The sequence below is a fragment of the Arachis hypogaea genome, chromosome 11, assembly GCF_003086295.3.
Source record: "Arachis hypogaea cultivar Tifrunner chromosome 11, arahy.Tifrunner.gnm2.J5K5, whole genome shotgun sequence".
In the NCBI taxonomy this organism is placed as follows: Eukaryota; Viridiplantae; Streptophyta; class Magnoliopsida; order Fabales; family Fabaceae; genus Arachis; species Arachis hypogaea.
In genome coordinates this window covers 32,615,408-32,641,224 of record NC_092046.1, presented here as the reverse complement: position 1 = coordinate 32,641,224, position 25,817 = coordinate 32,615,408, and the positions used below count along the sequence as shown (strand labels likewise).

At 33.4% G+C, this 25,817-nt stretch overlaps 1 protein-coding gene and 1 non-coding gene across 2 annotated transcripts; both read right to left on the bottom strand.

Moving 5' to 3' along the window:
* Positions 1–895: 895 nt before the first annotated feature.
* On the bottom strand, positions 896–7,895 carry LOC112721222 (uncharacterized). The gene is made up of 6 exons (XM_072205947.1): positions 7,606–7,895; positions 5,564–6,438; positions 5,033–5,480; positions 3,975–4,900; positions 2,663–3,880; positions 896–2,556 (listed from the first exon to the last, which is right to left on the bottom strand). Exons 3-6 carry the CDS (start codon positions 5,119–5,121, stop codon positions 896–898), a joined length of 3,894 nt encoding a protein of 1,297 aa, XP_072062048.1. The 5' UTR covers positions 5,122–5,480; positions 5,564–6,438; positions 7,606–7,895.
* Positions 7,896–23,166: 15,271 nt separating this feature from the next.
* Positions 23,167–25,453, bottom strand: LOC112720637 (uncharacterized). Its single transcript, XR_011867473.1, has 2 exons — positions 24,428–25,453; positions 23,167–23,434 (listed from the first exon to the last, which is right to left on the bottom strand). It is a non-coding gene; the product is annotated as an uncharacterized protein (transcript).
* Positions 25,454–25,817: the final 364 nt, after the last annotated feature.

Sequence of the window (25,817 nt, the reverse complement as noted above, 5' to 3'; positions counted from 1 at the left end):
ATTCGGATTTGATTGGATTCTATTTTTTGCAAACCGCTGGATCGGATCGAATTTCGGATCTACTTTTCATAACCAATTCAATCCAATCCAAACCATACAATGTATTATAATATTATTATTTTATTATTATATTTACAATTATACTTATAACATATTCAATTTGTTATACATTTTTATATTATTCATGTATTATTATTATTTAATAAATATTTTATGTTCAAAATGTTATTTATTTTTTTATTTTAACTAACTTAGAATTTTATTTCCATTGTTATGTTATCGTTAGTTTTTTAAAATATTGTTGAGATTTGTTATGTCATTGTTGATTATTTAAAATTTGATGTTGAGACTTGTTATATGTATTTAATTTTTTTAATTTACAAAACCGCAAATCCAATCCAATCCAAACCGCTTGAAATTAGATCGAATCGGATCGGAATTTTTTAAAAAAAGTATCCAATCCAAATCGCACCGCAAGTAAAACTAGTGTTCGGATCGAATGAGTTTTTAACTCAAAACCGATCCAAACCGCACTGCGAACACCCCTATGATCTATTACTATTTATTTAATAGGTGAAACTAAAAGAATACATAAAAAAATAATTAATAAGAAAAAGTTTTATTTTATCCTCTAAAATAAAAATCTAAAATTTAAAGGATCCAAATTCCTTTTTGATCACTATTGAAATACAAAGTACAAACAGCGCATTCTTTTTAAATTGATTTTGCCTTCGTTTTTATTGTAATACTAGTATTTTTACCCGTGAAAAATCACGGGTATATTTAGACTAAAATTAACTATGATAAAATATAATAAAAATATCTAAAATGTTTAATTGTAATGTAGAATACAAATAATAAAAAAATAAAAATAGTAATAATAAAAAATAACATGCTATTTTAAATTTGAGAAAATTTCTTTGAATACAATATTTGTTGTGCTACTTAAAACATGCCCTTCTTTGTTGTGAATAAGAATTTTTAATCCCTTCTTACTTCGAGCACGAGATATAGCAACATAAAGTTGTCCATGACTAAACACGGGTTTAGGAAGATACACTCCAACATTGCTAAGAGATTGTCCTTGACTTTTATTGATGGTCATGGCATATGAGACAACAATAGGAAATTGTCTCCTATCAAATTTGAAAGGCCATGGTGATTGAGAAGGAGACATGCACATGCGTGGGATTAAGACCTTTTTGCCAAGATAGCTTCCAACTAATACTTCTGCTTCTATAACATGATTAGATAACTTTGTTATAATTAGCCTGGTGCCATTACATAAACCTGCACATTGGTCTAGATTTCTTAAAAGCATTATAGGAATTCCAACCTTCAACTTCAAAGCATGATGAGGTAATCCTGAACATTGGAGGCTATTTAAAAACTCTGGAGTAAGTGTTTCAGTAGCATACTGTCCGCTTCCATAAGATTTGTCAACACTATCTGAACTCAAGTAAATTTTTTCATCTCCTGAAATTTTCATGATAATATATTGATTTACCTTCTCAACGACATCAAGCATAGAACAAAGAATTGCTCGTGATTGCAACCAATTAGAATCCAAGTGATTTTCAAGAAGATTTGGATATATACAATCCACAATAGAACTAAGAGGATCTTCAAAATTTGATATGAGCAACTCAGTAGGAATCATAATCTCAGAGATGCCATCATTAGGCCCACCTATATTGCCATCTCCAACATTTAAGATCCATTGTGAAAACAAAGCCAATTCATCATTATCAGCATGTGAAGATTCCTCTAATCTCATATTTTTTGTAAGTCTCAAAACACTACAATAGTCCCATATGTAAGAGGAATATATGCTTGCATTAACAATTTCTGTCCTGCCACCTCCAGGAATGACAGGAAGAATTTGTCTAAAATCTCCACCAGAAACCACTACCTTCCCACCAAAAGGCAAATTAGCATTATTATTATTTGTAGATGACATAATGTCTCTTAAACTTTTATCAACTGCCTCAACACTATATCTGTGAACCATAGATGCTTCATCCCATATGATAAGCTTTGTTTGCTTTAACAACTCAGCTAGTTCACTATTTTGTTTAATATTACATACAGAATCCTCATGCACCGTTAATGGTATAGCAAACCTAGAATGAGCTGTTCTACCTCCAGGTAGTAGCAAAGCAGCAATTCCACTCAATGTAACAGTAAGAACAATCATTCCTTGTGACCTTAAAAAAGAAGTCAAAACTGTCCAGAGATAAGTCTTACCTGTTCCTCCATGGCCATATACAAAGAATACTCCACCATCTTCTTTAGAAACTGCTTCCACAATTTTCTCAAAAACACCTTGTTGTTCTTGTGTTAAGGATGAGAATAATGTTTGAAATTCATTTTTCAAATTGTTCTTGTCATAGTTTAGCTCCTTATAAATTAAACTATTTTGAAATTTCAGCCTCACAAAACATTCTGGAAAAGGCATATGAGGATATTCCTTTAAGCTCTTCCTATTATCTTGCAATATCATCTCAATTTCATATAAGCATCTTGTTTTCAGCTCTTCATCAGTCAAAGATAAATCTGCAAATAAAAAGAAAAAACAATATAAGAACAAATAAAATAGTTATAGTAAGAAACACAATATGAATCATTAAAAAATAAATTTTTATTAGAATCAAAGGAGAACCTGAATTTTTAGACAATTTTCTTTCATTATACAAAATATCATCAGATAGAAGCCTCCAAGTTTCTTTCCAAACATGTTCTGGTCTGCTCACACTATTTGACATCAACATTACAGTGAAAAACTTCCTTAGATAATCACCTAAACCCCAACATGAAGCTTCTTTGATAGCTTCAATATATTCTCTATCATCATTAAGTAATCCCAAAGCAAAGCAAGCATCTCTAAAGCTATTGTGAATAACACCATTTGCACTTTTGATTTGGTCATAGTTGGTAGGACCTCGAACAAAATTCAACATCATTCGTAAATAAAATAACTCTCCACATGTTGGAGGTACATAATAAAGCCTTCCAATAGTATAGCCACACTTTCTTCTTGACCAGATTTTTTCTTTTTTATTATAAACAAAGAATCTTGGAAACTCAGAATATATCAACTCTTTAGCCTCCGAGTAATTGTTATTAGCCTCCATCCATGCAGTAAACATTGATTGATCAATCCCGGGTTTTGACAGAATATCATCAATATCTTCACCATCTTCATATAGAATTGGATTCCGACCAGGCAAATGAAAGCTCAATCTCTGTACAGCAGGTTCTCTAGAATGAATAGGGTATGCAAATATTCTCCAAACAGCTTCACATGGGGATATATATCTACAATCAAGATAGTTTTTTATTTCATCAATAACTTTATTTGAGCATTCACTATCATCAGCATTATCTAAAATAGCAGTGACGCGATCATAACCCTTGTTTATATATTTGAAGAGATACTTAATTGCTCTGCTCTGATTACACCACTCAACATTCATGTGTGCTTGATATTTCATTAGCAAAGAAGGATTATAAGGAACAACATAGCGATTATCTAGAGCCACATTTCCTTTTTCAGCATAACAACCAGTCTTTCTTCTTCTATATATTGGATACCCTTCAGCATCAATAGTTTTTAAATCAGCAAAAGACTTGGGATAGAACTTTGAACAACGACCTTCTTTCATGCATGGTGAAAATATATTTATAGAACCGCATGGACCATGAAGCATAAATTTTTTTACAGCCTTGTACAACTCTGGATGCTCAAATTGATTAGGAATCTCAGCACAAATTACTTTATCTATATCTTTTGGATCTGGAAATTTGCTTAAAGAATCCAAGAATATCAAAATATGAGCATGTGGTAGACCTCGTTTCTGAAATTCAATTGTATGAACATCTGCACATAAATCATAATATAGTACATATTAGCAACTATAGATATACTTGATGTTCTTAAAATAGTATATACTTTTTTTTAATGTACACCTTACCAGCAACAACTTTACCAAAGAATCTTTCCTTTTTCAAATATTTAATTAGCATATCAAGCTTCATTTTGAACATTCGACAAACAATGTCAGGACGGTCTACTGGTTTGAGATGTAAAGGGTCTAAGAGTCGCTTGATCTCTGGCCATTCTGAATTACATGTGAAAGTGATGAACAAATCTGGATAACCAACATGGCCACAAATTGCAACACAATCATGGTATAAGCCATCCATATAACGCCTACCTCCTATAAAACTTGATGGCAAAACTATTCTTTTTCCTACACTTGAGCCACTTATTTGACCTGTAGATTTAGCAATTTTCAAACTCTTGTAATCATTAGCTCTAAGTTCCTTTTGATGAATCCTAAAATATAACAAACGTTCTGACTCAATCATAGTGCAAGCATCCACTACAAATTGCTGAAAAAGTTTTTTAGAAACCAGTATTGTTGGAGCTTCTGTTTTCCTGGTTTGAAGCCTAAATGCAAAAAATTGTCGCATGGTCAATTTGCTCCTCTTGTTAGGTTTCAAACTCCCGATGATTTTATGTTGAATATCAATTCTGTAGCCATCTTCTCCATATGGAAAAAGAAGTGGATATTGTAAACCAAGATAAGCAACATGAATCTCATTTATACGCTTTAAGCGACCATCTTGCCTTTCTAAGATTATATCTCTGGTTGATGAAAGAGAATCAATATCACCAACAACTAAAGCTGCCACTTCAGAAACATCAGGCAAATTATAAATTCTTCCATCTTTTTCCCTTGAACTTAAAAGCTTCAACCTTACATGTTCTGTATTAGAACCTGCAAATCTTTCTTTTGCCATTCTAAATGATTTTGCCAAAGCATTATTCTCATCTAACATCTTTTGTAACTTGCCAACAATCTCAGAGTCAATAGCATATTCAGAATCATTTGACCTACAACATCAATAAAAAAGAAGTAAAAAAAAATAAGAACTTCTATAGCTAAACAAAATGATATAGAAAATAGACAGAAAATATAAATGGAAAAAAACATATTAGTAATCGAGTTTAGATAAAGCAAATTACCTAAATGGTGCTATCCTATTGTATACTTCGTTTTCTGTGTCATAGATATACAACTGAGCAAACTTAGGTTTTTCACCGGGCATAGGCATTAAACTACCAATATAATGAACATTTTCTCCACTAATCTTGTAGACCGTTGGAGCACGTCTATGGCCTTTGTTTATAGATGAGTCCACCTTTCCAGCAGAAGAAGTAAATGCAAATATTTGATTATATGCTCTGATATTATTTTAAAAATTCTTGTAATGCTTTGAACCATAGTCATAAAGTAACTCTTTTAGAACTTCAGGAGGCTCTGTTAGAAAAGGCAATTGCACTTTTCCTAAACTGCAGCATAGACTAAACTCTGGAATGATATAATTTCTATTTTTTCGATTTCTTTCATCATACCACATTAAAGCACCACACTCTTGACAAATTGAAATTGGATCACCGAAATCAAAATAATCTGCATTATATGACAAATTTTTTTCTTTAGAATATACAATACAAAAGAAAAAGAATATTTATAGGTAAAAAGTAACCTTTTACCTCCATATGTGAACTGAAAGTTATTTTCTTGGTGACCATTACCTGTATCATATCAAATATAATATTTCTCAACTAAATAAATTTAACTTCAAAATGAAATAAATGTAAAAGTAATTGACAAAATAAATATATGTGAAACAATATAATAAAAACATAGCATAATAGTACCTTCTTGAAAATCAGTGTTACTTTCATATAAACCAATGCTCAGAGAGTAAAATTTTTGAGAAGCTACTTGCATATAAAATAGAAAAGTTAAACACTAAACTAACTCAGAATAGGTAACAGTACTAATAGCATAAAAAAATTAATTTCTCATAGCAAACTCACCAGAAATATCATCATAGTTGAAATCATAATCAACTCTAACAAAAACTAATCCATCTTCTAAAATATCAAATTCAGAATCTTGAGAAAATAACTTCATCCCACTGATCACATGTCGTCCAGAAGATAAATGACAACTTGGATGTGTCATAGATTTCTTTGTATTTGAATAATCTTGACCAGCAGCTACTCCATATTGAAATGCATTTGGATTAAAAAATATTTGTGTAAAAGACTCTAGTCTTTCAAGTTCATCAGTCAACATATGTACTGGTAGGTATGAAGTACTTGCAACAAACTCTCTATCCTTGTAGCTTTTTTTTGAATTTCTCCAATACCAATGAAAATCTTTTTCTTTTTTGACTCTCTATTAGTGATTTCAGCTAACACTTTTCTTTTTCCTAAATTTTTCATATTCCTTTCATTAGTTTGAGAGTCACCAGTTTTTTTTTGTCGCCCTCTTTTCAGCAGTAATATTGATTTTCTTCTTAATCTAGCCTTTTTGCACTCATCTTTAGTAGAATTCATTCTTTTCTTTCTAATAATAACTGCAAAAATTATAACAGAATAAACTAATAAGCTCTAATATCAAATACTAAATCATAATATAATAATTTAAAATAGAAAGCAATTTAAATTAAAGATGTCTAATAAAATTTATACAAACTAATGAATAAGTATTACTTAGATATGTATAAACAACTTATGTATAAATTCAAGTTAAATGCCATATGTGATTGAAATAAGAATGATAGCATGTATAATAGATTGAAATGAGGTTCATGTGATAATTAAAGTTTCAATTTATATCATGTAATGCAATACACCACACTGATTAGGTCCACACAAAGTTCAATCTGAATTAATATATTATAGTGTGCTTATAAGAATATAAAATTAAAAGAAGATCTCCAATCCATTATAGGAAAGTTTTTGTTGAGCAATCATGTTTGGTCTTCCTTCAAATTCACGATCATGATTTTTCAATGCTTCTTTGGCCAGGATGAAATAACAATTGATGGCCTTAGACCTAATTGAATGGAGAATATAGGGCCATATTTCTTTAAGAATTGGAATAGCTAAAGATAAAGGGAAGAAGTATCTAATTGGTGAAGATTTTCAATTATTGGAAGGCTTCTAGGACCTGGTGAAAAGACTTTCTTCTTGTTAAGTGTTCTTTGTTTTTGAAAGAAGAAGAAAAATAAAGACAGAGGAAGAGTAAGGAATAGAAAGGAATGCTATAAAAAATCAGCAACTAAGTTTAGGCCTAGCAATTAATCAAACATGTAATGCGCAATGAAGCAATGCTATTAAAAAATCAGCAACTAAGTTTAGGCCTAGCAATTCATCAAACATGTATTGTGCAAGAGAAAGGAAGTGATGCAATTCACTGATTATTAAGTTTGGCTACCTAATATTTATAATACAAAGCAATTCATCAAACATGTAATGTGCAAGGAAGCAATGCTTCAAAAAAATCAGCAACTAAGTTTATGCATAGCAATTCAACAAACATGTAATGTGCAAACAAAAAGAAGTAAAGTAATTCACCGATTATTAAGTTCAAAATCATCAAACATGTACTATACAGTGAAAGAAAGTAAAGGGATTGACCAATCTCTTGCTTGAATATAAGCATAGAGTTATGAACAAACCCAATCTCTAATCATAAGGTAAGAGTAGAAAGGATAGAAAGGATAACACAGCTGCCTCACATGAAACTGAAGTAATTGATGCAGTGGTAAGGTGGTGAGTTGAATCGTCGACAGTGCTAGGGAGCAGATGATTGAGCGACTCAGTTGATGGAAATGGAAGAAGAAGATCCAGTGAAGTGACTGTAAGGCAGCGTTCTCTGAAGGTTGCGGAAGCTGTTGGAGACCAAGGTTCAAGCGGAAACCAAGGTTCAAGCGGAACAGGGCATGGGAATTTCAAAGGTGAAAGATGGTTAAATTTGGAAGAAACTTTTTGTTAAGCATTAATCTGAATATGCAACAATTGGGGATTGAGATTGGAGTAAAGAAGCGCGAATAGAGTAAAAAAAGCGGGAAACATTTTTTATTTAGGGATAATGAGAAGATGCCACGTGGCAATTTTTGGCCTCAAAATTAGATATATATAATGGATATATGATTTTGATAAATATTATATTCTTCTCCAATAACTGTGAACGAAAGATATTCATTTTTTTTATTTTATTTTTTTTGGTCCATAATTATATATTCATATTTCCAGTATGCATCACAGCCAGTCAGCCACACATGTATAGTAATATTTGAAATGATAAATATAAGCTTTGCCTTTTTTGTTTAAAGAAAAAATATCCTTCAAATTTGTTATTACTAAAAATATGTTTATAATATTTTAAAATGTGATAAAAATATTCAATATAAATGCTCTTTAAAAATATTAAATTATAATTAGAATAAATTAGGATCAATTAATATCACCTATATTTATATAACATATTTGTGTATTTATTGTAATATTTTATACTTTTATTACTTTAATTCTTCTAATATCTATATATACCCTTGTGCATTGTACATTTAACAACAACGTGAATAATGCACTCTTCAAATTACTCTCTTGTTTCTAACATGATTTCAGAATATAGATTCTTTTTTTTTCCCATGAAAATTCATTCATAGCCCCTTTGTCTTTCTCTTATGGCAGTGTTTTACCTTTGTTTTTCGATCATTTTCCAACGCTTTGGTTCATCACCGCCGCCACCAGTGTGTTCGTCTCGTCGTCACGATTCCAACGCCTCCAGACTCGTCGCCAGCCGCCGCCAGACGCGCCCTCACGTGCCTCCTGAAGATCAGTGTTCGCTTCAGGTTTTCCACTCTCTAGACACCTCGAGCATCGTTGGATCCACTGCCAGGATCAACAGCACCCAGAGCTCCACGTGTCGAAACCAAAACATCACACGGCCCGCCCCAGCCCACGTTGAACCCGATCCGGCCCGCCTCTCTGACCCGCGTGCCACCTCCTTCTTCGCGTAAGCACTAATGCATCTTCCTTCTCCTATCACGCGTTGCCACGTGGCCTACCCCTGCTGATGTGGCGCTGATGTGGCAAATTGTGGGACCCCCCTAAGATTTTTTGGTGAGCTCTTTCCAATTCTACTTTCCGTTTTCTCGTTTTTGACCCCGAATTTGTAGTTTTCTCTCATCTCTTTGATTTTTGCATCTACTATTATGGAAAAATTAGATGTTTTTACTGCCATAGATAGAAAGGGTAAATTCTGTCTAAACTGTAACCGTTCTAGGCACCTCTTCTCAAACTTTCCTTCTGTTGAATGTCGCAAATACCAACAGAAAGGTCACATTAGCTACAATTGTCCACAACTGTTCTGCCATTACTGCAAGCTCTCGAGACATTTGATTACTACATGTCCTACTCGCCTACCACGTCCTAATTACCTCAAGTATCATTCTCATCCCAACTTGCTGCTACTACTGAATCTACCGCCTCTGCTCCGCTCAACCCCTCTCCTGTCTCTCTATCTAATTTTGCGTCTCTTCTTAAACATCTTCTCTCTCTCTTTCTAGTAATTCTCCTGCTACTTTTTTGACTCCTTCAGGTAATTTTAAATGGTATTTTGATTCCGGTTGCTTTAATCATATGTCTCATTTGCGTCATATTTTCTCTTCTTTGTCTACCACTAAAAATACACCTTATGTCAATATTGCTAATGGTTCCCTCTTGCACTACTACTACCATTAAGGAAATTAAAATCTATTAAATATTACTAATCTTATAACCAAAATATGTCATATGTTATTTTTTTTATTGTAATTGAAATTAATTTTTTTTTCAAAATTAAAAAGTTCTCTCCTCATCCTCTATTTTTTTGACCCATTCTCTATGTCTCTCTTATTCTTTCACTCAATTTATCTCTCTTATATATAATTATCAATGATTAATTATAAATTTGATAATTAAAATATACAACATAATATTTTTAATTATAATTAAAATTAAAATTGAGATATAACTATATTATATTATATTATTATTGTAATTTATATATAATACTCTCTCATTAACATTAAGATAAAATATTTTTTTTTAAAATTAATAAATTTTATTCCTTCATTCTTTTATTTATATTTTTCTCCTCTATTTCTTTCTACCCTTCTCATTCTATATATAACTTATAATTGATATTTTATAATACTAATTTAACAAATTAAAATATATCATGAGATATTCTTTTATTACAATTAAAATAAAATATTTTTCTTCAAAATTAACAAACTTTATCTCTCCTTCTCCTTCTTCTTTATCTTTCTCTTTTTTTCTCTCTTATTTCTATCTCTCCCCATCTTTTTATTTTACAAAAAATAAATTTAATAAAATAAAATAATTAAAAAAATCCAGTAATATTATTTAAAAAATATATTATTATTATATTTATATTTTTTTAATTTTTTATTTAATTTCAAAATTTTATTGTTTATATTTTTAATTTATATTTTTGCTTTTTTACCTTTAAATATTTATTAAATATAATTTATTTGAAAAAATACTAATGTTATGATTAATAATTAGAATCAAGATTCAATTGCTTTAAAAAAATTAATTTTGAGTTAATTTTATAACTATTAATATAAATCTTACAACCAAAATTACTAATTTTATAATTAAAATGTATCACATGTCACTTTTTTAATACTAATTAAAATCTAATTATATATATATAGAGATTTTTTTTTCAAATAGCAAACATAAAAGTTAAGTACTTTTATTTGTACAAGAGACTTAACACTTAATCAAAATATAAAAGTATACACATTAAATTTTTTTAAATTTTAGATAATAAATATTAAAATTAATTATTAATAAAAAATTAAATTATTTTCTATAAAAATAATAACTAAAAAATTTATTATTTAATATTTTTATCTATAAAAAATTTAATTTAGTCTTTTTAAGATAATAAGAACTTTGTTCTATATTACTTTTTTTTAAAAGTAATTTAATTTTATAAATTTTTTCTAACATAATTTATAATGTTAGAATAAAGCTAACATAATTTCAAAAGATTTATATTTTCATAACGTTATTATGGATAAAAATACTTTTATATATATAAATATTATTGAATCCAAATGGAAGGTATATCATACTTTGAGGATAAATAATTGAATGTGAATTGATATGATGTCATCTACTACATTATACGCACATAAATCCCCTTTTTCGTCTATATATAGTCTACATTATGTAGAATTTGATACGTTATTTTTCAAATAATAATAAAAAAAAGACACGTCAAATTTATCGCAAATTTTTCAAAAGATCTACTGTTCCTACTTCCTATTATTCATTTTTCTAATGGAAACGTTGAGAGGGCTAGTACGGAACCAAACCCGTGTAGCAAAATTCAGGGAACAAGATCTCTTACCTATGTTAATTTGCTAGGCGATTTTGTTCGTAACTGTTTTCTTTGTCTGTTCGTTTCAATGTGTGAAAGAAACAAGTATACATATGCTACGTGTCCATGACCCATGTTCTCCTTCTTGATTGGGATGATATAAACCTTCCAAATTCACAACATATGCACAATAGTTCTCGACATCACGTATTTGGTATATGCTTTTTAATTTGAATTACGATGATGTGTGGTCCTACACCTTTCTTTTTTTAATCAAATTATTTATTATTAAGACAAAAATACTGTTCGAAAGTGTTTTTACTCGTCTAAATTTAAGATATAAAAAATAAATTGGAGACACGATGTTATCACTATTCTCTTATTCTAAATTTTTAATGTCACGAATTTGTTATTTTTAATAGTGGAAGTATTTCTGCAAGGATTCGGACGCTTAATTTAGTATGAGTTGCAAAAAAAACTAAATTAGAGATCATGTCTTAGTACACATATTTAAAATAATGCATATATTGTGAAATTGTGATGTTATGAACATGTTTTATGTAGATTATTCTTTTCATGAACTACTCTCATCATAATATGATTGATGTTTTACTATGATCTCTTTTTATATGATGCTCTTAGGCCTTTATACACTCAACATTCTCCTTTAATAGTAGAATGATAGTTATAATGTAACAATTAATTTCATAAAATTGAGTTATTAGGCATTAAAATGAGTTATGAGGAATTAATGTCCTCTTTATAACATATCCTTTGGAATTCAAGAGAATACTTAATTATCAAACCGATTTCTTAGAACTTCTTATACTTTTGAATCCGATTTTAGTATTGAGCCTATAGAAATATTTCAGAACAGATTTCTAGATTCGATGTCTTTTTTTTTTTGAGAAAAGTTTTTTGAGTTTCAGATTTCAACCCAAGTGTCTAATTCATTAAGGTGGAGCAACTTTTTATTTTGCTTACTTTTCTTATAAAGTCCGAATTCTATCAATCGTAGATTACTACCTCGATTTATGAGTTTGAGAATTAGTTTTTTTAATTAAAGTTTGCATATTGTGATTCTAGGATTAAGAGTCAATACTTTTATTTTTTGAATGTCAAAATGATTTTCTTGAATTTTTTTATTTGATTTCATGGACTTCCCGTGGTAGATACCTCCAACTGGTAGTTTATAGCTAGAGTGTCCGAATTTTCGAGATTCCAATGAAGAAATATTAAAATAAATTCAAGTTTTCAAAATTAATAATTATTAAATTTATTATGCATGAAATAGTAATTCAATCATCAACATGTTGAGTTTAAAATAAAGAAATTATTTTTTTTGAAATAATTGCTTGATGAATTTTTTCATTTAAGTGTAATCTATCTAAATGAAACTTTTTCAATTTAAAGCAATTGTTTTAACAATTGAATGATAGATTTTTTTAATTTAAATTAATTGACTCATGAATTTTTTTAATACATAACTATTTAGAAATTATTCTTTTATTTCGATCTACCACAAATTTTCATATTATTATTTTTTAAATAATAATATATTCTAAAATATTTTAAAAAAATTTAGAGAAAATAAATCATATATTTACGTGTCTAAGTATGAATGTGGTTTGGCTTCAAAGAACTTAATTAGAATTTTTAACATGAGAACGAGTTTTCGTCTTCTAATTTTATAAACTTCGATTTATGGGTTTTAAGTTGTATTTTTTGTGGTAAATTTACAATTTTTTTTATTTCTTGCTTCACAATTTTTACGTTGTTACTCTAACCTTCCAAATTATTAACCATTTAATTGATTTAGCAATTATAAGCATTTGAAAATATAATGATATAATCACAAATTTAAATTTGTAAACCTTTTCATTTTTTTGGTAAAAATTTTGTATTATGTGCTTTAATGTTTGTCTTTTTATAACCATGTATTTTCTGCTCTTTTTTTATATTGTTCATCTTGTGAACATGTATCATGTTAAACTCATCTCGGGGTAGAACTTAGAAAGAAGAGAACGTGACAAGTGATGTGTCCTCACAGATGGCGCCATTTTTCAGAAGTGTTTTTGCTCTTTAGAAGTTATCTGAATAAAATTGTAGAGAGTAAGTTGGAGACACGATATTACTGCCATCCTCCTATTTCGAGTTTCTAATATCCCAATGGTGGGGAGTGTTCTTGTAAGGACTTCGACGCTCTATGTTAGCATGGGTCACAAGAGAAACTAAGTTAGAGATATCATACCTTAGTGCACATATATGGAATAGTACATATATTACGAGGTTATGATGTTATGAGCTTCTCTTTTGTGGATTGCTCTTTTCATGAACTATTCTCGTCATAAGATGCTTGATGTCTTATTATGGTCTTCCTTCATATGATACTCTTAGGCCTTTATATAGTCAATATTGTAACATTCTCCTTTAATAGTAGAATGATGGTTACAAGATAACAATTAACCTCAAAATTGAATTATTAGGCATTAGAATGAGTTATGAGGAGTTAGTGTCCTCTTTGTAACATATCCTTTGGAATTCGAGAGTGTACTTAATTATCAAACTGGTTTCTTAGAATTTCTTATACTCTTGAACCCAATTTTAGTATTGGGTCTATAAAAATATTCTATAACAAACTCCCAAACTCGGTATGTCTTTCTTTCGAGAAAGATTTTCCGAATTTCAGATCTCAACCCAAACGTCTCATCCTTTAAGGTGAAGTAACTTTTTATTTCGCTTACTTTTCTTATATATAAAGTCCGAACTCTGACCATAATTTCTATCCATGTTCTTAGATCATATTCTTGAAATCAACAAAAGATGAGAGGTAGAGAGAGAGAGGGGGTGGAAAATACTGGGAGGGGTAGAGCTAGGCCTTTGAGCAGAGATCCTAGGGTTTAGAATCGAGAAGAGTACTACCGATTGGAAAACGAGTCGTTCAATATCTTTGTAGAACATCTTCCCGAAGATATATCGAAGAAGGAGCTATTTCATTTGTTCAACTGGACGGGACGAATAAATGATATTTACTTATCACGTAAACGAAAAAATGGAAGACCATACATCTTTGCGTTCATCCGGTATACAACAAAGGGTGGAGCGTTGACGGCTATTGCGGAAATGAATAGAATGAGGTTGCGGGGAAAGGTGGTTTCCATCGGCGAAGCGCGATATCATCGCACAGATGAAACGACGGATATTAAGAGACATCAGAAGGCACCTAATGCTCAGAATATGGTGAAGATCCATCCGCAACATGACCTCGGCCAAAGGGAACCGGAGAAGAACGTGAAAGAGATGAGAAAAGAGGAAAAGAAAGGAGACCCTCATGGCAACGGGTGGACGAAGAAGATAGAAGTATCTGTGGCAAAGGAGAACCTGGTCTGGTTGCAGAGAAGTCTAATAGGCGGTACAACTAAGGCGATCGACTACAAGTCTTTAAGGACCACAATCAGTAAGAATCTACCGCAGGTCATAGAGATACGAGAACTAGGGGCGTACAAAGCTCTCTTGACTTTCGATAGTATCCTAAGTGCTGAAGAAGCCTTCACGTTCAAGATGAACAATTGCTTGAAGTTCTTCCATAGCGTATGGGGATGGGATGAAGAAGAGCGTAGTGATACTCGAAGGGTGTGGCTGGAGTGTTTTGGTGTTCCTTTGCATACGTGGTTTGAGGAAACTTTCAAGCTAATAGGAAGTCAATGGGGAGAAGTTGTTGGATGCGACGAAGGCACGACGAAATCATGTCTCTCGTTCAGTGTGGGTCGGGTTCAGATCGACACTTGTATTATGGATACTATCAATGAGTGGATTCACATCACCATTGGTATTAGTGGATTCGACGTCCTAGTCAGAGAAATTGGATATGAGAATTATGGTTCGCAGTGCAACGTTGAGGACGATAGCAAAGTCGGCCCCCCAGAAGAATGCGGGACCTTGGGTACAAGCAACGTGCTATCGATAGTACCAGTGACAAGCAGAGATCCGGTGGTTGATGGGGCGATGGTGGTGCAAAGAGAGGAGGTAGCTGATGAGGATAGATTGGTAATTTCAGAAAAAATTTTGAATGAATGGAATTATTGTAATTTAATTGGCCTTAAATGTTCGAGGATAACGGAGGATGCTGTTATTGAGGGAATTGCTGGATTCAAGGAAGGTCAGAATTTGGCTATTGATGCTGATTCTGAAAAAACCGTTAGCTGGGATTATAGGTGTGACGGGCTGAATGTTAGTGACTGTTGGAGGGAAAATGATAACCAAAAAGGGCTGGCCCAAAAATCAAGCGGATGGCAAATGTGCTGTAGAGAGGTTAATGGGCTGCTCCTCATCATCTGCTGGCCCAGATGCTGCTGAAGAGGACACGGCAAGCTTGCTCCAGCGACCGGGTCGGGTCGGGATCCGTCTGGATTGGTACGGTCCTTCTCCCGGATCGTGCTGCGATGCACAGGCCACTGCTGGAGGGGTTACTCTGGACCCTAATGACGCAGATGGAGCTTCAGGCAGGAGCGCCACTCGAACTGAAGAGCCAGGTGACTGTCGGGTTGTGCACGGCGCTACAGGTGCTGTGGCTGGGCACTGCGCGGCTGACATGAATCCTTTGGGCCGCCTCCCTATGCCTTCCATGCACGCTATGCCGGATCAGGTTGGACTCCATCATGAAGGTTACGACCCATCTATCAGCCCATGCGCCGCTGCACATATCATTGCTGGAGGAGGTGCCTTGGACGCTAATGATGCGGCGGGAGCACGAGGCTTTGGAGCTGGGAATTGCGCGGCTGACATGATACCTAAGGGAGGCATTCCTATGCCTTCAGTGATTGATGCATCGGTGACAAGAGGAAATGAAGTCTCCAGGGAAGACGGGTTTGACGGAGAGACAAAGAAGCCAAGTTCATTGCTGGGGAAGGAAATTACACGTGGCCAGGATAAGACTCTTGAGGACGGTAATGGGGCAGGAATGATACACCCTGCTGCTGCTAGCCTTGTTGAGGGCAGTGGCGATAACGGTGCATACGTGTGTGCTGGTACCGGGGACCAAAGATTCAGTGATGGTAAGGCTCTTGAAAGAGAAGCGCAGATGATTGAGGATAAAAAGACTTGGGATCTGGCAGTAGAATCTGGAGCAATGCAGTGCGATGAAGATGATGACATAATGGTAATTTTACAGGAACAGAATGAAGCGCTTGCCCAAAAGAGGAGACTGGCTAAGCAGAAAGAGAAGGCACGTAGATGCAGACCGAAAAAGCTCAATAAGGTGTGTAACAAAGGTTTATTATGATTTTTAGCTGTTGGAATGTTAGGGGGTTAGGAGGGATTGGAAAGGTGAGTATGATAAAAGATCTCAAAAAGAAACAGAAGCTGAATATGTTAGGCCTGATTGAATCTAAAATGCAAGCTGTGACTAAGTTTGATGTAGTACGTATTTGGGGAAGCGATGCTGTGGGGTGGGAGTATGTGGGTTCGGATGGCACCTCCGGGGGGTTGCTGCTAATGTGGGATGACTTGTTTTTTAGAATGCATAACTGTTATAAAGGAGAGAGATGGCTATGTGTCGAAGGAGTCTTATTGAAAAATAATTTTCACTGTGCTTTCTGTTTGGTATATGATGCTCATACAAGGGTTGAAAAACTTGCAGTGTGAGAGGAACTGAGTTTCATAGATGGTCTATGTCACGTTCCGATATGCTATATGGGTGATTTTAACGAGTTTACACAGGTTGAAGAGAGAAAAGGCCAGGACAGGTTAACAGGCTCTGCAGAAGATTTTAAGTGTTGGATACAAGATATGCAGTTAATGGATCTACCGTTGAATGACCGAAAATTTACATGGTTTAGAGGCAACTCTTGCAGCCGCATTGATAGAGTTCTAGTGAGTGTAGAATGGACGGAGGAGTTCCCGGAGATTCGATTAAAAGGGGGACCGAGAGGCCTGTCAGATCACTGCCCAATTATAGTGGAGGATACCAATTCTAGAGGCGGCCCACGACCTTTTCGTAGCTTGGACTCCTGGTTTACACATGACGGGTTCCTAAGAATGGTCAGAGAAGAATGGAGGGATCTTGGTGAGCTACAATTCACAGATAAGTTGAAGGCTTTAAGGATGCCTTTGGGAAGATGGCACAAGGACAATTTCGATGACATGGACAAGAAAATACAGCGCTTTGAGGAGGAGATAAGGAAGCTAGATGATTTGGTAGGAAACGGAGTTTATGATGATACAGTGGAGGCTAGAAGGAAGGCCTTAGTAGGCTGTTGCAAGCAGTGGTATGTCAGAAAAGAATTACACTGGAAGCAGATGTCGCGCTCCAGGCATGCGAAGGATATGGATATGAATACTAGGTACTTCCATAACCTGGCGTCGGCAAGAAGGAGGAATAATAGACTAGATGCCTTGGTAATTAACGGAAGGTTGGTAAGAAATCAAGCTCGGATCAAGATTGCGATCAGAGATTTTTACAAAGATTTGTACCACCAGGAGAGTTCACCGGTTGTGGGTTTCAGAGACAGTCTGGTAAATCAAATTGATGTAGAAGACTCAATAGCTCTGGAGAGATTACCGACAATGGAAGAGATAAAGGAAGCTGTTTGGGATTGTGAATCTTTCAAGGCTCCAGGGAGTGACGGATATAATATGAATTTCATCCAGAAATGCTGGGACGAGATTGGTGCAGAGTTCATGATAGCTGTTCTGAATTTCTTTCGATCGTCAAGGTTGCCTTCGGATTCCAATATTACTTGGGTGGCCCTTGCACCAAAGTTCACAGGAGCAAAGGAGATCAAGGATCTTCGACCGATCAGCATGGTAGGTTGTGTGTATAAAGTAATCTCCAAAGTGATGGTTAGGAGGATGAGATCAGTCATGCCAGGTCTAGTGGGGGAGACCCAGAGCACATTTGTGAAGGGACAGAAAATACATGATGGAGCTCTTATTGCATGTGAAACAGTGCACTGGTTAAGGACAAAGAGGAAGAAAGCGGCAATTATCAAGTTAGACTTCCAGAAGGCTTATGACCGGGTAAAGTGGAGCTTTGTGGATATTGTGCTACAGAAGATGGGCTTTGGATGGAGATGGAGGGAATGGGTGAAGGAGTGCCTGGGTACAGCGTCTATGTCGATCCTGATTAATGGCTCACCATCTAAACCTTTCAAGATGGAGAGGGGCTTGAGACAAGATGATCCACTATCTCCATTTCTGTTTGTTCTGGTTGTTGATATTCTTCATAGGATGGTAGAGGAGGCAATTAGGAACAAACGTATTTTGCCGCTACTGGTTGGTAAGGACAATATAGAGTTATCACACTTGCAGTTTGCAGACAACACTATATTGTTCTGTCCACCAGAGGAGGAGACCATCAGGAACTATGCTAGATTGCTAAGATGCTTTGAGATGATGTCAGAGCTATCTATTAACTTTGATAAGTCAAGCTTAATCCCAATAAATTGTGATCAGCAGTGGACTTACAACATGTGTAGCTTATTGGGATGCAAGGAGGCTAGTCTTCTAGTCAGATATCTCGGTATTTCCTTAGGAGCAAATTTGAGATTGGTCAGGACCTGGAAACCGATAATTGACAAGGTTGAGGGAAAGCTCAGCTTGTGGAAGGCAAAAGTTCTCAATAAAGCGGGTAAGCTTGTACTTATCAAATCTGTGTTAAATAGCTTGCCGGTGTACTATTTGAGCTTGTATAAGATGCCAAAAGCTGTGGCAGATAAGTTGATATCGTTGTAGAGGAGGTTCCTATGGAGCAAAGAGGGAGGCAGAAATGGTTTGGCACTAGTAAAGTGGGAGATTGTTCAGGCCCCTAAAAAGGCGGGTGGGTTGGGGGTGGGTGATGCAGTGATTAGAAACACTGCACTTCTGTTCAAGTGGTAGTGGCGGTTTTCAAAAGAGGAGTGTCCATTCTGGAAGAGGGTCGTGTGCTCATGCTATGACTTAAACCTTAATGTGATGTTATCAGCTCAGACATTACCTACTAGAGGGGGCTCTTGGAAGGATATCTGTCAGTTGCAGGTCAGGGACAGTAATGTGAGAGAGAAGATAATAGAGGGGTTATCTATGGAGGTAGGTGATGGAAGGCGGACTCGATTCTGGGAAGATGTTTGGTTACAAAGTGGTCCGTTAAAGATGAGTTTTCCGAGACTTTTCTCTGTTTCAAACCAAACAGGATCTGTTATAGGGGACTGTGGGTTTTGGGATGGTTAGAGTGGATCTGAAATTTCCAGTGGAGAAGAGAGTTATACCAATGGGAGCTGGAATTAGTGGACTGGCTACATGAAACCTTAAGGCCGATTAAGCTAGCTCATGGAAAGCAAGACAGAGTTGTTTGGAAGTTCGACAAGGAAGGTATATTTTCAACTAACTCTTTTGTGCAGGTGATGCAGTTAAAATTCCTCCCGGAAGAAATAACTAGCTACAGCTTCACCTGAACCATTTGGAAAGGTTTGGTTCCGCCGCGAGTAGAGTTATTTATTTGGTTTACTTTGATAGGAAGAGTTAACACTAAAGAAAGACTGGGTAGACTGGGAATTATTAGCCAGGGTGATAACATATGCGTGTTGGGTAAAAAAGACGTAGAATATATTCACCACTTGTTTCTGGGCTGTGAGTTTACTTGGCAGGTGTGGTGTTATTGGCTACGTGACTTTGGGAGATTGTGGTCTTTTTCGGGCTCGCTAAAAGAACACTTTGAGAGCTGGACAGGTGTTGCTAATAGGAAGGGAGAACGCAACAAGTGGCTCATATGTTTTTTTTTTTTCGGTTATTTGGAACGTTTGGCTAGAAAGGAATGGGCGGCTTTTCAATATGAAGGAAGGGAGTACGGAGGAGGTGTTCCAAAAATCCTTAATCAATTTCAGAGAGTGGAGTAGCTTGGATCCCTTTTGTTATTGATGGCAATATCGGAGATGACAATAGAGATAGTTGTCTATTTATAGTCTTTACATGTTTTCCTGTCTGTTTGTTCTATCGCTCCACTTTACTGTGTTGAGCTCATTTGTTCAAAAAAAAAAAAAAATTTCTATCCATCGTTGATTACTATCTCGATTTATGAGTTTAGGAGTTAGATTTTTTAATCAAAGTTTGCATATTGTGATTCTAGAATCAACCGTCAACATTTTCATTGGTTGAATGTCAAAATATTTTTTTTTGAATTTTTTTATTTAATTTTAATTTTTTTATTATTAAGCTAAAATATATAATCATTTGCAAGAATGTAACTCTACATTTCTAAACTATAATTATTTAAGATTAAATCATGTTTAGCATATTTAGATTACATATTCGAAAGAGTGACGTTGGTTAAATAAAATCAAGAGGCAGCTTTTTGGAGTATACATTTTACTTTTCATTTCTTTTTTAACGAATAAAAAATTTACTAGAATTTGTTAGGGATCCATAACGAATTGAATATTAACAACCACATGCAAATCAATTAAAGAAAAAGGAAGAAGATCGATGAGCTTCAAATCATGAGGTAAACGTTTGTTTGATCCTTCATATGGATGCGATTAATTTAATACTCGTAGGACTATTCTTCTTTAATATATATATATATATATACCTAAGAATAAGAATGGAATAATAAGAGAATGAATTAAAGCCAAAAGTTTAGCGGCAAAGAATCATGCTCTTTCTAATGATATTTATTTGTTTATTTTTCTTCAACTCCACTCATCATCACAAGATTGTTCTATTAATTATCGTCACCTCCTATATCAATTAGGTATTTGGATATGATCCAAGTTTGTTTAACGAACAATATTGATTGAGCAATTATGAGATAAAACAGTTGTTTTTAAGAGGGATATTCTAATCTAGCTATGGGACCAATACCATGAATTTGATCTCTGGAAATTATATATTCTTTCTTTTGTTTTGTTAGTACTTTTGAGTTCTATATATTACAAAAAGAAAAACAAAAATGCTATATATGCACACAAAAAAATAATAACTAAATCAGTCATTCAATATTGTGTGTAAATATATGTGTTATTTAATTCTATTTCAATATATATATTTTGTATTTTATGTATTCTATATAAATAATTAATTTAATAATTAATTTTTTATATATATAATATGATCATATTAAAAATTCAACTAACCCGATGCAGCCAAACAGAAGTCTTATGAAATAAAAATCTTTTAACATAAATTTAATCAATCTATTGACAGATTTCAAGCTCGAAATCTTTGGTTGAGAGATCATATGGTATCTATTAACTTGGTTAAAATTATAATTTATTTACTATATAATCACTAATCATTCAAAAACAACTTAAGGTCTTTCATTTAATTTATGATGGAAAATCTTTTGAAATGCTTTTGTGGTTCCAAATCTAAATGGGATGCCTTGACAATCGTCTAGACAGAGAATAAATTGGTCAGCAAAATCATGGTGGGTTCTTAGGATCATGCTTTAATGCAAAATGGTTAATTTTAATTATTAGCAATAAATGAACAAGAATAATATCATCATCTTGTCATTTTTATACCTAATAACTTTATTCTACTCCCTAGCATGTGCACTACTAGAGGGTATATATATTGTAATAATGTCTTTGTGTTGACCACCAAATTGTATTTGAATCTTTAAATCCACAATGATATTCTAATGTAGTAGCTAGCTAGCTAGTTTACATGTTTAATTATATTTAAGTGATATTATTCTCTTTTTCTTTCTTTAAAATAAAATATCTAGATTCCTTTTTTCTTTTCTTTTCATTTTTTTGTGTGAATAATTCTATCTATATTTTAAGGCAGTGTTATTAGAAAAACAGCAAAAATCAAAAAATAAAAAAAAGAAAGAAAAAAAAAAAGAAAAACAACATACATTTTAAAATTTAAAAGTACACATCCAAAATTCATGTCGTTTAATTTTTGTTGTTTCTCCAAATTTATCTTATTGAATAAGAGAGCAGCACTAAACATTTTTTAAAGACACGACATTAGGTTACAGTGACTTATTAATTAACACCATTGCACAAGTGATTTATATATAATAGTGAGTTAACTTCAAGTTTCTCAAAATTGAATCGGTCATTAATTTAGTAGTGTTAAAAATTTAAAAATTTAGAGACTCAACTGAGATTCAATCAGAATTGAATTGAATATAATAAAATAACATATTTATAAATATATATTTTTTGAAAAAAATATTTTTTTATGTTTTATTATTTTAAACCGGTTAACTGTTAATAGAATGTATCGATTTATCTAATTAACTAATTTTCTCATTAAATTTTTTATTCTTTGATCGATTCATTACTAATTAATTTTTTACTTCAATCGAATCGATTTACTGACCAATTCTTAATTAACTCAATTGAATGGACCAATTCAATTGGATTCTCAGAATTTTGGTTCATATACACTTTTTATTAATGAAATATATATAAATAATAACACACGTGAAACTAGTTAAAATAATAAATGTTTAGCTTTATTGAAAAAGGTCTTGACCCTTGAGTCGTTCAAATATTTTTAGTGATATCTGTAAAAAGAAAGATATTTTAGGGAAAAAAAAAGTTGTACATCAAATTCCTCATAGTTCCTAATATATATATATAGTATAAATAAATATAATACATACATTCAAAAATATTTTGATCATCGATCTCATGTTCGCATCTCATATTTTTCTCATATTATTATTGGAGGATATATACGTTTCTCATATATCCGAGTTTATAATGGGATAATACTAGGGGTGTAATCGGTTCGGTTTGGTTCGGTTTTGAACCGAAAATTAATCGAATCGATAAGTTTGGTTTTTCACTGATGTCAACCGTTTGGTTTGTTATTATTTGGACAATCGAAACGAACCGAACCGAACCAATAACGGTTTAGTTTGATCGATTTTTTCGGTTTTTGAAATTAATAATCAGAATTTAAATTACTATAAAATCAAGTTTAAAACCATCAATAATCTAGAATAACAAGATTATATCACATCCAAATTCAATACAAATTCAACTTGTCACAACAATTAAACATAAAACAAAAACAATTAAAAATGTCTAGCAAACAACAAAAACAAACGCATTTTAAAATATACTAAAAACCTAAACAGCCACTTTAAACCAAATAAAAACCAAACAGCCACCATGTTTAATCTGAATCTACACCAGACTCATCATCATCTTCCCCGGTTGGTACAATTTCTACAAAAACAAAACAAAAAAATCAATATAGAATTATAGATTATAAACATAAACATAATGCTTTAAGAAAAATCAGCACTAAAAGTATTGTTTCCAACAACAAATTCAGCATTAAAACATGTTCAAGAAATAATAATAACAACAACAATAATAATAATAATAATAATAATAATAATGCTTTAAGAATTCTTAGAAGTGAGAACAATGTAGAATATGTCATGTTACTTCTCAAACGCAACGTGTACACCTCCCAAGCATAGTTGCCACATGTTACTTCTCAAATACAACGTGTCCACCTCAAACACCACCTTGATTCTTTCACATCCATAACAAATTCATATATTAGCATTATCAATTATGAAGTCAAGGGAACAATTGAAGGAAGAAAGAGCTGAACAAACTCCGAAAAATGTTTTATTTGTAAAAGTGCATTGCAAAGTTGTTTAAAATGATTTTCATGAAGATCTGAAAAATTATACATCACCAAATAAATTATAGATGGAGAGAAACTTCATCCATCGTCCATTGAGAACGGAAATGGGATCTAAAAAAGTTCCAGAGGTTATTGAATAAGATATATCGAAAACATTGAACATAAACTATCATAAGCTCTTCCTAGTGAACCATAAAGAGTCACTTCCAATAATACACAATACAAGTGAAACTTAGAATTATCACTTTTGAGCAAAATCTACATATGTAATGGAACTTAATAAGAAGATAATCTCTACAACTACCAATTGCCATCAAGAACAAAAGAGCTATTTCTCATTTAAATGTTATAAATAAAGAATAATAGACAACAATAAAAAAAGAGAATAACAAGTGCACCAAGTACATCGATACTATGATCTGCAAATATACAAGGATATGAGATTCAGCATAAAATTCATGGCACAAACACTATTATCGCTAAATGAGATAAGTAAAATTTGCTTACGAACAAGAAAGAAAGATATAAGGTTGTGAATCACATAATACTCCAAAACATACTCTCTCTGGAGTTGTGTAACATTGATCATTTGGTTTTGCAGTCCTAGTAGCAATACGAGCCATAAGCATATTCCCCCTATACCAGCACTTGCTGTACACCTATTGGTTTCATAGATCTCTTTTCTAATTGATGAAGCCAAAAGTTCAGGATCTTCAACCATAGAGCATAGTTTGAAACCAAAAAACTGAGCAAACAATATGGCTGATTGAGTTATATATAAATTGGTATATATCCAACCATAACTACGAGCTGGGTAATTTGCAGAGGAAATCTCAGATGTTCCCTTCGAATTATTTGAGTGACATACAGCTACAGGCTTGTCCAACAACGCAGGTTTGTTTCTGATAACCACAGAAACGAAAAAGCAGTCCTGGGGCAGCACACAGTATTCCAACACAACATTATTCTTAAAGTTTAAGCCCATAATGCAGGTATTAGTAAAAAAAAAAGCAAAAAAATAAAACTGGGATGGGAGTGCTGCTCGGCGACTGGAGTGCTGCTCCGCTTAGGGTTTGTTGCCACGGCTTATGACTGGACGGCGGCTTCGAGCGACGGTGGAGGGCGCGAACTGGATGATGCTTCTGGGCTTCTGGCTACACGACGGCACTGCTCTTTGCTACGCCTGCGAGTCTGCGACAGAGATGAACTGATGACTTGCGACGGCTTCGAGCGATAGAGATGAACGGATGACTTGCAACGGCTTCGAGCGACGGTGGAGGGATTCCTTGATGGTGGATGACGCTCTCTGGCTCTCTGGCTCTCTCAACCTCTTATTCTCTCAGTCGTGGCCGCATGGAGGAGGAAGAATGGAAGATGGAAGGGAAAGTGGGTGTCTGTGTGAGTGAGGCTGCGTGAGTGAAAGGGAAAGAGAGTGAAGGGGTTTCAGATTTAGGCTTTTATACCTAGGTTAAACTAAGGGTAAACTAGTAAAAACAACTATTAGAGAACATCTGTCTCGGTTCGGTTTTTACCAAACCAACCAAAAACCGAACCGAATCGATCGGTTTAATTCGAAAAAAACAAAAAAAAAACCAATTTTTTCGGTTTTTTATTTGGTTGTTGTAATTTTTGGTTCGGTTTTACGGTATTTTTCAGTTCGGTTCGGTAACTTACACCTCTAGATAATACCATACATTTCTCATATATGTTCTCATCTCATATTTTACACTACAAAAAATTTATTGATTATCTCTGAATTTACCATTAAATTTAGAACGGCATAATATCGTCAAATTTTTCGTCGGTTTGACATAATTTTTCATCATCCAAATAATATATCGTCAAATTCCTTAATCTGTCATTAATTTTGACGATAAATTTGGGCGTGAATCTAATTGAATTTCCTTCACAATCCAATCCAAGTCTTAACCAAAGCTCTACGCGCCAAAC

Coding starts and splice junctions, on each gene's coding strand:
- LOC112721222 (XM_072205947.1), bottom strand. CDS start 5,121: ATGCCTATGCCCGGTGAAAAACCTAAGTTTGCTCAGTTGTATATCTAT. Junction 4,901..5,032: donor AATAGGATAGCACCATTTAG/GTAATTTGCTTT, acceptor TTGATGTTGTAG/GTCAAATGATTCTGAATATG. Junction 2,557..2,662: donor AAAATTGTCTAAAAATTCAG/GTTCTCCTTTGA, acceptor TTTTATTTGCAG/ATTTATCTTTGACTGATGAA.